Source organism: Trachemys scripta, chromosome 1 (assembly GCF_013100865.1).
Source record: "Trachemys scripta elegans isolate TJP31775 chromosome 1, CAS_Tse_1.0, whole genome shotgun sequence".
In the NCBI taxonomy this organism is placed as follows: domain Eukaryota; kingdom Metazoa; phylum Chordata; order Testudines; family Emydidae; genus Trachemys; species Trachemys scripta.
In genome coordinates this window covers 114,636,785-114,649,795 of record NC_048298.1, presented here as the reverse complement: position 1 = coordinate 114,649,795, position 13,011 = coordinate 114,636,785, and the positions used below count along the sequence as shown (strand labels likewise).

Here is a 13,011-nt window from a genome sequence, read left to right as displayed (position 1 = left end):
CCAAGCAGCTGTAAAACCAGCAGATTTATCCCACTGAGAATTCACAATTATGGGGGAATGCTCAGATGGCGTATAGCACTTCCATCCCTGCAATCCTTACCATTCTCCTATATGAAGGTATCTCAGGGTGTTCTTAAGATCTAGCTATCCCTACCCACAGGCAGCTGGAAATAAGCATTTTTCAGGCTGCTTCAATTTATGCCAGGGATCTTACTAGCCTCTGGCTGGCCCCAGGATTGGGGGAATTAAAAGATGGCATTAAAGCAGGCTCAGCTATGTTTCTAGTGCAAAAAGTAGCACAGATATGAAACAAAGATAATTGCCTTTACATGGTTGCTTGGGATATATCTTGTGTATATGTAACACACACACAAACTATGTTAAAAGAGCATTATTAAGGTCACAAAGTCAGCGCTCAAAAGTTAAGAAATGCCAGAATTAAGGTTGCTTATGCAACCTTAATTTGGCCCCTTAGAGCATGTTGTATTATGATACAGTCTTTAATTACATGATCACATACTATTTATTTTTTTACATAGGGCCTCTGCCTCATTGAGTGCACAGGACGGACGGTGCTCACTTAAGGAGCAGCTATTTAATATTGTTTTCTTCCTGTTGTTCAATGTGTGGCAACATGGAGCTATTCTGGGGATGAATCAGGATTGTGCAGTGAAAGAGGCTGTTGTCTGTGGGACCTCCTGCTTCACTTGTTGCAGAAGCAGAAAAGTACATAGTGAATGAGGCAGGGGATACACAGTGAGAGAAGAGAAGAGGTCCTATTGTTACAGCAGTTGAATGCTGCCCTGGGGAACTGGATTCTATCCCTGCCTCTGCCACAGAATTCGCAATGTATATGTGATGCTGGACAAGTCACTTAAACCAGAATTTTCACATGTAGTCACAAATTGTGCGTTCCTTGTTTTCTGGGTGCCTGATCTGAGATCCTGGGGATAGATCTGCAGTAGTACTGAGCGCTCACAGCTCCAGCTAAAGTCAATGGGAGTTGTGCTGTGCTTGTTCTTGGAACTGGCGGAACCCATTTGGCCAAAATTTCCACAGAAACTTTCAGCCAGAGGCAGACACAGCATGGAAAATTTCACCCCAAATAGTTAAAGTATGGCAACTGAAAACTGGGTCTTATAATGTGACATATTGTGCAATCTTCATAATAGCCAGTGCTACCAGACCCACCTACAACATACACAATACATTTTTTTTTAAATGGAATATTCTTACCTGCATTTATTTTGGCTTGAGACCTTTCTAAGACTGAGAGTGGTATTTGGCTTTTATCCTGTAGACATGGGGAGATGCTGACAGTAGAATTGGTGGAGGAAGAAAATATCTCATACCTATAGCTGTGTAAAAATCAACATCTTTACTCTTCTCCCCGTTACGATATATTACAACAGAAAATTTCATTGCATCCTCATTGAAGATACACATGTACCAAAGCACTTAAATGAAGTCTCAGGTGCATCTGATTAAGGTGATCCCAACAAGCTGCATGGATTACAGGTTATATGTATACATGTTGAGAGGGGTTACATAAGTAAATGTATTTTGTAAGAATATTGTACTGTATGAAGTGTGCATGGGGCCACATCCCAGAAGATCACCTGGTATTCTGAGTTCCAAATCTGGTCTAGTGTAGAATACAAAATAGTGGGATTGTCCTCTGGGTCCTACATAGTTCTTTCCTACTCACTATTTTCTGTTTTTATTCGTCACTTTATCATAGACGGCTCCAACGGGCTTTAGATCATGCCCAGAAAGGGCTTACAAATGTCAACTAAACAGAAATGAATTTCAAATTTGCATGGATATTGATGGAATATTTTTTCTATTATTTGCTCAACTATAGTAATAAATAATCTATTTGTAATAAACAATTAATAATAGTAACCATATTACTCTCTGTTCCCATCAGCACTTCCACAATCAGTGTCTATGTGGTTTGAATTGGTGCATACAGTGTCTATGTAGTTTAAATAGGTTCATGGGCAAAAGGTAAGTTCTGTGCTAGTGCATTTCTTTCTGAACAGAAAGAACAGATTGCTTTGCACTTACCGTCCCATAAAGAATTGGGGCATCGCAATTAGAAAGGTTCCAGCTGACATTATTAGGCAACCAGCTCCAATTATCTTTGGCCTATGAAGTTTCGCTCCAAAGTAGCTTACAAGAATTATGATTAGGAGATTCCCTTTGAAAAATACAAAAAGGTAACTTGGATTTACAACACACTCATAAGTGAACTACACGCTAAACCAGTCATTCCCAAATCCTGGCCTATATAACAGTTGTTGGGGTCCACAGAAAGATGGCTGTTCACATGGTGGTGGGTCTCCTCCTTGTTTCCAAATAGTTGTGCAAGTGTCCAGGATCATTTAGGAAGAACATGGGCACCTGTAGAAGCAGCTGGAAACGAGGACCTAGCCAGATGCCAGTCACTGGAAAGAGAGGTGGAATGTCAAGCAGGGTGGGGGGAAGTGGGAAGGGAATGAGGCAGCCAAGTAATAGGACTTTGGGTACCTTAGCCAATAATATATTCCCAGGAGTGCTAAAATGCCACAAAACACTAAACTGAAGAAATTTTGACATAAGTCCAAAGGTTTGATGGTAACTTTACATAATGTCATGTTGGAGATCTCAGTGCAGGAGTACCCTTGATCCATTGACCAATGGAGGCAATATAGGATTTGACCTTTGTATTCTCACCATTTACCAAGTCACAGAGCTATCCTGCCTGGATCACACAGGAGGGGATCTCACAGTGACAACGCCAGGGGAGAGAGGGCTGAACAGTGCACAAGAAAATTATTGTCTTTTGTCTACTGCTAACACCAGTGCCAAACCCTTTTAACACTGCTTCAAGGTAACCAATAACCTCCATGGTACATGTCTCTGGTTGGGCTTTCCTAAGGAAAGAATAATACGTGGTCTGATGTATGCAGCTCCCTTACCACAGCACTTAATTACAGAGGTGCCCCCCTGGAATTTTCCCCCATGGTACACCCCATCAGTCCCTGTGGAGCCAACCCCACTGTAGCTGTTGGTCCCAGCTTTCCACGCTCCAAGTCTTTGCTAGGCTCAGCCCCTGCCTCTCAGCCTGGCTTGTCCAGGTGCAGCATCACACCCCGATCCCTGAGAGGGGGACAGGATGAGGCTGGGCAGGCTCCCTTGTGGGAAGCCCTGAAGTAGGACCTGCCTCACCATGCAGCAGCCGCAAGGTGGAGCAGCACTGGCCTCCCCCTGCCCAATGTGCTCACTCTGGTTTGGCCCCGCAGCCCCTCCGTCATGACAGAGGGAGTGCAGGACCAAAGCTGAATTGGCAGTGGGGCAGCTGCTAGCGCTGCCACTCCTCACCACTGCCAATAGTACACTCTGTGTCAGGCCACACTATGGGTGAATCAGGCTCCGCCACAACCCTGCACTGTGCTATCTAGGGGAGTAGTCTATACCCTGGCTATCATATTTCTCACAATAAAATCCCTGTCCATGCTGGTTCAGAAAAACAGTGCTAACAAGAACCATCTCTAAAGCAGCAGTCACCACCCCAGTTTCAACCATTACATGGTCAGGGCCACGTTAAGCGCAGTCTCATCACTGTCACACCAAATGTAAACACATATTAAAGGCCACATTTGCTCTTGCCAGATGGATCTCATTTAACCTCAATAGGCCTATGAGATTTGTACGATCATTTGCCACAATGACAGGTGGCATTAGTTTTGTCTGAAAATGAAAGCACCACATACCAATTTCAAAGCTGCCGTCAATAACACCAACCAAAGAAGAAGGGATATCGAATCTTCTTTCTATTTGGGTGATGGTACTTTTTAGATAACTTCCTGACAATGCTTTAGCGAAGTAAACAAAGGATAATGCGCCAAGAAATATCTGTGAGAGAAGTCGATGGTAATTAAGATCATACTATAACAAATATTTTGTTGTATTAATTGAATTAAACATTTTTTTAAAATATACTTTTATTATTAATTATTATTATGAGTGATTTTTCTTCGTGTTTGTGAAAGGTGCTGGATTGACAATCTTCTGTTTATCCACAGCTCATGGACAGCAGCAGTTCAAATTTCCTTCACTGTCAGACAACACCGCTATTATCTCTAGCAGGAGACAACAAAATGACAAAGCAAACCCTGTCTCTAGGGCTAGGGGGATAATTCAGCCTCCTGTAGAAGCAATTACTGTCAATTTGAATAGGTTTTTTTTCATATGAACACTTATTCATTAGGGAATAGACTGACAGTAGCAACCCATTTCACATAGGGGACCAGCCATCCAATGGTAATAACTTTAAAACCCTTATCCTGAAAGTTGTTCTTACTGAAGTCACTGGGACCCAGGACAGGAGAATCTGCTACTATGGAGCAACTTGCAGAATAGGGGCTTTAAACAACCCCAATCTGGACTGGATGTTAACCAATGAGCATGAGACAAAAGGTGCTGCATCCCTTTATCAATCCCAGGAGCCATCCTCAAACCTTCATTTTAAAATTCTTCATATGAAAAATGTCCTTTGTAGAACGATCTTTCCCCCATCAAACATCCTGTCATATAGTAACTTCAGGTATATATGTTTTTTTCTTATGTCTGTGTGATGGGGTATATAAACCCCACACAGGGATAGAAGAGGGTTAAGGAGCAGTTCTAGGCCCAAGTGGTCCCATCCCACTGCACCTGCAGAGCCTGCTCCAGCAGGAGGTGGAGTTTAAAAGCAAGCCAGACAGCTCAGAAAGGGGGACAGGGATAGCAAGTGGTGAAAGATCTATCTGAGAGTGCCCAAGTAAGGGTACAGTAGGAGCTGTTGCTGCAGAGAAGGGGGGCCTGCAAGCAACAGGTACCCAAGGCCGCAGAAGAGGACCAGATTAAAGATCCTTAAGGATTAAAGAACCCCGCACTCTAGCTTTTCTCGGATTGTTTGTGAGAATATGACCATGCACTGAGCTGAGAAAGTAAATGGTAGGAAGTGGTCGAGGGAGGTAACCTCAGAGCATGCCTGGGTGCTTGATATTACCGCCTCTCACAGAGCCCTGGGTTAGAGCCCTGCAGAGAGGGCGGGCCTGGGCTCCCCTACCAACCAGCAACAAGGATGACATAACCTGAGGTAAGAGAGATAAAGACATTGTAAGCCCTGAAGTAAGGTTGTGAAGTCTTCAGGGGCCCGGAGCTGAGCCAAGCCAGAAACTCTTTCTGGGGGGATTTTGGACTTCTACACTTTGTTAGACGAAAGGGGTGGACTTCAGTAGTGACCTGGGTGGAGGGACAAGTTACTATCTGCCAGAAGAGAGACCACCACTGTGCTGGAGTGACAACCGGGCTGAGGACACTAGAGATGGGGGAGATTTATGATCTAGGGACCTAGCCATTACGTGCTACCATGAGTAAGGCCAGCCCTAACACAGACTAGATTTCTGTGTACTGTATCTGTTAAATGGAGACTCCCCACATCTCTTTTTGCACAGCTAGTTATTTTCAGTCAGATGCAACCAGCTCCAGAATAGAGTCAAACACTGTATGCTTTCTAATGGAGGCCACACGTCGTTTTTTCACTATCAAACAAAGGCTGTGCTGACTGCACGTATATGGCTTTTCTTTGTGTAGGAAAAAAACCATAGCAATGATGCACGTCACAATGTATAACACACACCAAGGGCCACACTCTCCCCCATGCTATGCATTTATGACTATCCCAAGTACAATTACACAAAACGGGGTAAATCAAGAGCTCCATAGGAACACTTCCCTCCTAGTACATAATTTGGTCTATTGATTGTAGAATTGGTATTGAAGTTTAATGCAAACTTTCGCATTGCGCTTTCTAATTTCCCAGTGTCCCACTTGCATTGCTTCCCAGCACGGGCTGCTACCGCGGAAATCTCCTAAGTGCCTGCTATAATTTAAATAAAACTTTCCCCACTTTGTATAGTATGAACAGTATTTCCCACCAGGAGGGCTTTCAGAAAGCTTTCCAAGGAAAATAAGCATAACTGTCATTTTCCTTTGTGTGCGCGTTAATGACTTTGGATTTTATATGGTCATGTAAAAACATGAATATGATTTTCAGGGGTAGATGATGTAATGAAAACAGGACTTCAAACCTCTTCGTTTTCAGACATATTTTGATGTCAGTTTTCTTAAATGTCTTGGAACTACCTAAGAGGGAACCTGACATCAGGAGGTAGCAAAAATGCTTCTGAATTAAACTGGCAATGTAGAAATGCCCAGGATGTTCCATCCTTCTCCAGCTCACTTCCAAACATAGATAAAGTTGGGTGTTGACCTCACCATAAATCAGCTGGTGCTTTTTTTGGTAAGTAAACCTAAGTGCAAAGTTTGTGAAAGGCTGTCCGTTTACAAAACCAATTTGCCGAAACTCCTCATTATTCACATTTTCTAGAGGTTAACTGATCCAGCTTTCCAGGCCCGGAAGCGTGATAGCAGCAAAATTTCCAAACTGGACTAATTGTTTGAGCTATAATATTAGTGTATTTTGGAGGCAATAAGCTGATTCCTGAGTGGCTGAACTGTGACTGAAGGTTTATTCAATGAGGGAATCAGATTATTGTTGAGCAAACAGAGGGGCAATGATTTTATTGCAATTATAATGTAGGTTTAATTAATACCACTTGTTTTTAATTTCTCAGCAACAGTGGCCCAGTTTTCAGCCATCAGTGGATATCTGTGTGGTGGTAGATAAGACCAATGGAAATATTCAGGAGTTTATGTTGTCAGAGTTGTCATTTTATTCTGTACAAAATTACCAGAATCATTGTATCACAGAGCAGATTATCTGGTATGGGCTGTAATTTACAGGCTCCAATCTCATTGAAACCAATGGGATGCTTTCTATGAATATGGACTCTTTCTATGGCTCAGATTGTAACTGGAAACAATGGTCTGTAACAATGGAAAACCAGAAGGAATAAAGAATGTGAAGGGGAGCAAGAATTAGGCAAAGCCAAAGATGTTCTGATTCAGATTGTGACCACATATACCACAGTGAACTCAACTCACACCACGGCAGAAGCCGATCCCTGGAGTGCAGATTGCAAGAAAAGACCAGTTGCATGAAAAAGTAACTGATCTTCTACCGCCCGCTTGTGCAGGGCTGATTTCCAGAGGGAGTGCTCTTCCAGGATGGTATTGTAATGTGAATGTGTTGTGACATTATCACATTGCAATGCTACATCACAAGTCTGAGGCTGCTGAAGTTGAACTCACAAGAGAGTGCTCTCATTCAAGCACAGCAATTTTGGGTGGGCTCAGAGTTTGATGAGAACCAAAAAAACCCAACACATTACTGTTGGTTTTCAGGATCTCTCATTCATAGTACCACAAATCAAAATTCATGTTTGTTCCATCGGTGAAGTGTTCAAGATGTATGTAAAGTAGTAGGAATCATTTTTCAAATTCCAGACACCTATGTTACCAGGACTGCCAATTAAAAAAAAAAAAAAAAGACATTTACTGACCCCACACACTGGTACTACAAACATTTACTATTCCAGAGGTTCTCAAACCAGGATCTGCTCTAGGCACCAGCAAACCAAGCATGTGCTTGGGGCGGCACATTTTTTTTTTTTGCTTGGAGCGGCAAAAAACCTAAAGCCGGCCCTGTCTCAAGCTGTGGGTCCATGGACCACCAGTGATCCGTGAGCTCCATTCAAGTGGTCCGCAGACAGTTCCCTCTAAGGTGCACACCTGGGTAGGCGAGCGAGAGAATGAAGGGCCACCCACCTAATTAGTGGAGCTGCACAGGCGTGGCTCCACTAATTAGGTGCCTGGACCCTGGAGAAGATGCACATGTAAGGTGAGGTGGTGGCCTTGGGGGGAATTGGGGGTAGGTGGGAGGGGGCAGTGGGGTGAGAAGAGCGGGTGGGGGGAATTTGGGACATGCAGGGCTGTGGCGGCCAGAGAAAGGAGGTGACTTTTCCCAGCTCCAGGGCTGCGGCTGCCGGGGAGAGACAGCCCTCCTTCCCAGCCCCAGCTCTGGGGCTGCTGTGGCGTGGGAGAGACCCCCCCTCCTTCCCAGCCCCAACTCGGAGGCTGCTGCAGTGTGGGAGAGAGGGAGAGACCCCCCTCCTTCCCAGCCAGAGCTCAGGGGCTGCCATGGCGGGGGAGAGAAGGCACATCCATCTGCTTAGAAAGGCAAGACTACTGATATTAAAATATGAGTTGTGCGCTTTTATTTGTAGAACAAAAAAACATTCATTATTATTAAGGGTTTTTTTATATAGCGCTTTTATCCAAAGCACTTTACAATAGTTAGTTAATGGTACAAATGACATTAGGAAAGCTCATTAAGTGGTCCGCCAAGACCCTCAGAGATTTTCAAGTGTTCGGCGAAAAAAGAAGTTTGAGAACCAGTGTACTATTCTATTGTTAACTCAGGGAAATACCATGGGCTGGTAACTGTGGGTAAATATTAGTTGTTAATAGTGGCTACTGAACACACATTACACGTGAGCCTGAACCATGGCCCCAGAGCTGAACATCCCCAAAAGTTAGGGAAATTTGAATCAGCATCAGAACTTCATAAATTAGATCCATCTATATCACTTTTACACTGAATGGAAAAAGGGTAACGTTCCAGTGAGAAATATACTGGGGGGGAAACGCATCCAGCAACAAAACTTCAGCCATTCAATGGTCTGTGCTGTAAAATTCAGAGCTCTTCCTTACCTTTATACCTCCACAGCACGTTTGTTTCTCCTTGGAAGCAGAAGATTCAGATTTAGATGAAGACCTGTCAATTGGCAGGATTATGGTTTTTGAGAACAATTGAGCGTTTTCTTTTGCTGAATTCTCCATGATAATATCGTTGGTCTCTAATCTAGAAGACACCAAGAACATTTTAAAAGGGTAAAGTAGGGGCTCCGCACTGAAAGCTTATGTCACATAACATTAAAACCTGCCAAACTGCTTCTTGTGCAGACAGCAATTACCAGTTTATAATCAAAATAGACATGGGGAGTTAGAAGTTTACTTATGGAAATGTGCAATCAGATTACCTAGACAAGATAGATAAAATTACTATCATACACAATAAACCAACTGTGTTTTCATTCCCCCTCAGTGCTGCATAGATTTGATTTTGCTAGGCATTTGATCAAGCATTGCTAGTAAATATTACTCTTTAACTTCACATAGAGATCATTAGGTTTATAGATAAGCTAATTGTTTTAAGTGCCATCAAATTTTCTCTACCTCCTTGAGATCAGTCAACGAGCAACATGAAAAATAATGTGGCTTTAATTCGCTATGATAACTTGCCAGTTCAGATGGGACCATAAGTCTCAATGATCTTGTCAACGATTACAGGAAAAAAGCCTGAACTTGTGTCTTGGCAGGTAAATAGAAGGAGGTAGATTAAAAACCAAATATTTTGTTTCCAAATATTAATATCTCCACGATTCTTAAAACCATGCCTACATACCACTGTGCCTTGTTAATCATTTCAGTCCCTAAATTGGTTTAGGAAATATTTTTAATCTCTTGTGTTGACCTTTAAGCAACCCTAGGTCTCACAGAACAGAAAAGGTCGGCCAAAAATAGGGAAACGTTAAAACTGCCATTCTTTTATAGAATCATAGTAATGTAGGGCTGGAAGGGATCTTGAGAAGTCATTGAGTCCAGCCCACAGAGCTATGGCTGGATCAAGTACACCTAGACCATCCTTGACATGTGTTTGTCTAACCTGTTCTTAAACCTTCAATGATGGGGATTTCACAACCTGCCTTGGAAGCCTATTCTGGTGCTTAACTATCCTTATAGTTAGAAGTTTTTTCTTTATATCTAACCTACATCTGCCTTACTGCAGATTAAGCCCAGTCCTACCTTCAGGGGACACGGAGAACAATTGATCACAATCTCATTTATAACAGCCCTTAACATATTTGAAGACTATTCTGAGGTGCCCCCTCAGTCTTCTTTTCTCAAGACTAAACAAGCCCAATTTTTTTAACCTTTCATTATAGGCCAGGTTTTCAAAACCTTCTCTTTTTTGTTGCTCTCCTCTGTCCACACCTTTCCTAAAGTGTAGGGCTTAGAATTGGACACAGTACACCAGCTGAGGCCTCACCTATGCCTAGTTGTGCAGGACAATTACCTCCCATGTCTTAAATATGATGCTTCTGTTGTAAGTACCCCCAGAATATTAGCCTTTTTCACAGCTGCATCATATTTTTGACTCATATTCAATTTGTGATCCACTATAATCCCTATACCTTTTCAGCAGTATTACCACCAAGCCAGTTATTCCCCATTTTGTAGTTGTGCATTTGATTTTTCCTTGTTAAATGAAGTTCTTTGCACTTGTCTATATTGAATTACATCTTGTTGAATTCAGACCAATTCTCCAATTTGTCAAGGTCATTTCATGCTCATCCTGTCTGCCAAAGTGCTTGCAACCCCCAGCTTCGTGTCATCTGCAAATTTTATAAGCATGCTCTGCACTCCATTATCCAAGTTGTTAATGAAAATATTGAATAGTATTGGATCCAGAACTGACTCCACTAGCTATACCTTTCCAGTTTGACAGTGAACCATCGATAACTACTCTGAGTACAGTCTTTCAACCAGCTGTTCATTCACTTTATAGTAATTTCATCTGGCCCACATTTCCCTAGTTTGCTTATGAAAATTTCATGTGGGACTGTGTCAAAATCTTTACCAAAATCAAGATATATTAACTGCTCCCCCCATCCACTAGGCTAGTAACCCTGTCAAAAGAAGGAAATTTGGTTGGTTTAGCATGATTTATTCTTGTCAAGTCCATGCTGGCTATTCCTTATAACCCTATTATCTTCTAGGTGCTTATGAATTGATTGATTAATAATATGTTCCGTATGTAGATATAGAGACGTAGATCTAAGATATAGATCGTCACAACTTTCCAGGGCATCTGCGGACTAAGTGGTTGTCTCTCTGGAAACTTAGGTGCCAATCGGATGTAGTGTTAGGCTTAACCATATTTAACTAGATGTACAAATTTATGCAAATATTTGCCGAATGAATGGATGGAGCCCTTCGCTGTACCTGGAGTCTCAACCAGGTAGAAGGAGGCCATAAATGAGAAGTAGTATACTTCCATTGAGAGCATTGCATCATGCCAGTGGAAATAACAACTGATGACCTGTGTTCACGTGACAGGGTATTGAACTTTGTCACCCCGACCAAAGCCTGAGTAGGGCTTGGAAAAGAAGTTTATTTTCTTGCCAGCACTCCTGTGTATCAGGCAGGAAAGCTGGTTCTGTGATTAGGGCACTAGCCAGAGACTCTGGAAACTTGGGTTCAATTCCTGCTTTGCCACAAACTTACTTTGTGACTTTGGGCAAGTCAGTCCATGTCTACACATGGGCACTGTAGCTATGCCAACATAACTCCGTAGCATCGACACAGCCTACAGTAATCGAATGGGTTTCCTGTTACGGTAGGAAATCCACCTTCCCCGTCAATGGAGGCATTCTTCCATCAACCGACTTGCATCTACACCAGGGGTTAGTTCGCCATATCTGCGGCGCTCATGGGGTGTGGATTTTTCATACCCCTGAGCACAATAGCTATGTCAGGTTAAGTGTGGACTTAAACCTCTCTGTGTAATAGGAATAATAGCACATCCCTAGCTCACATGGTGTTGTGAGGAGAAACATTATACAGTGTGAGGTGCTCAAAATCTATGGTGATGGGGGCCATATAAGCACACGTGATACATAGTACACCAGGGGTGGGCAAACTATGGCCCAGGGGCTGCATCCAGAACTCCCGCATGGCTCCTGGAAGCAGCAGCATGTCCCCCATCCGGCTCCTACAAATAGGGGCAGACAGGGGTCTCCACACACTGCCCCTGCCCCAAGCACTGCCTCCACAGCTCCCATTGGCTGGGAACTACGGCCAATGGGAGCTGCCTGGCCGCGCCTCTGCATAGGAGCTGGAGGGGGGACATGCCGCTGCTTCCAGGAGCTGCTTGAGGTAAGCACCAACCAGAGCTTGACCCCCTCCCATGCTCCAACCCCCTGCCCCAGCCCTGATCGCCCTTCTGCCCTCCAAACCCCTTGGACCCAGCCCGGAGCACCCTCCTACACCCCCAACCCCTCATCCCTAGCCCTACCCAGAGTCCACACCCCAACCCTCTGCCCCAGCCTGAAGCCCCCTCCCGCACCCTGAACTCCTCATTTCTGGCTCCACCCCAGAACCTGCAGCCCCAGCTGCAGCACTACCACGTTCTCCTGGAAGCAAGAGGTAATGTACAGAAATAAAAGAGGGGGAAGTCCTCCACACTGCTACCAGAGGCACAGAAGATCTACAACCTATATTCCAGAGGGACCGCGAAGTGGACTGCATTCTGATAGACACAATAACTGAGAAATTTCAATAATACTCTGATCTCTTGGGATAGGCACATTTTCTAAGAACCTGTTCCCAGATGAGACGACTGAGCGTTATCCTCTGACCATGGGTATTAAAGATAAGTCATGTTCATTTTAAGAGTTAAGATATGGACTAATTAAAGACTAAATTATCGGTGGAATAACTGAATATCACTGGCAGCAGTGAAAATGTTACAGGGCACCTATTGTACAGGAGTGAATGTATGGACGAGAGCCCAAATACTAAGCTAACGGGTGCTTTAGCAATGTGTGTAACAATAAAGTAATAATAAGACACCAAATGCATTTTGCTTGTGAATTATCAAAAAAGGCATCAAACCATTAGGCCTTAATTTCAGTCTCTGGTAAGGAAAGGTCAAGTCTGGAATAGCAGTGTAGGCCCATTAACTATATCACCTGGAGAAGCTTTCACAACACCTTCCCATGCTGTGTTTCACTCCAGCCAGTGCTATCCATGCCTCACTTTACGAGTATCATAATAATCCCACATTAAAAATAAAAGATAACACTAGTGACACAAATTACTACCAGGAAGATGTTTATGTTGTCTTTTTCATTACTGTATAGTCCCAAACACTTGAATAACAACCTCTGACAG

The 13,011-nt window shown here is 43.3% G+C and overlaps 1 protein-coding gene across 1 annotated transcript in view; it reads right to left on the bottom strand.

Moving 5' to 3' along the window:
- Positions 1-8,947, bottom strand: part of LOC117883170 (solute carrier organic anion transporter family member 1C1-like) — a 40,993-nt gene extending 32,046 nt beyond the window's left edge. Inside the window, exons 1-4 of the mRNA XM_034782245.1 lie at positions 8,707-8,947; positions 3,759-3,900; positions 2,071-2,203; positions 1,237-1,358 (exon numbers count right to left, since the gene is read on the bottom strand). Coding sequence (XP_034638136.1) covers positions 1,237-1,358; positions 2,071-2,203; positions 3,759-3,900; positions 8,707-8,877 — 568 coding nt within the window. The 5' untranslated portion in view covers positions 8,878-8,947. The remainder of the gene's footprint in view (positions 1-1,236; positions 1,359-2,070; positions 2,204-3,758; positions 3,901-8,706) is intronic.
- Positions 8,948-13,011: the final 4,064 nt, after the last annotated feature.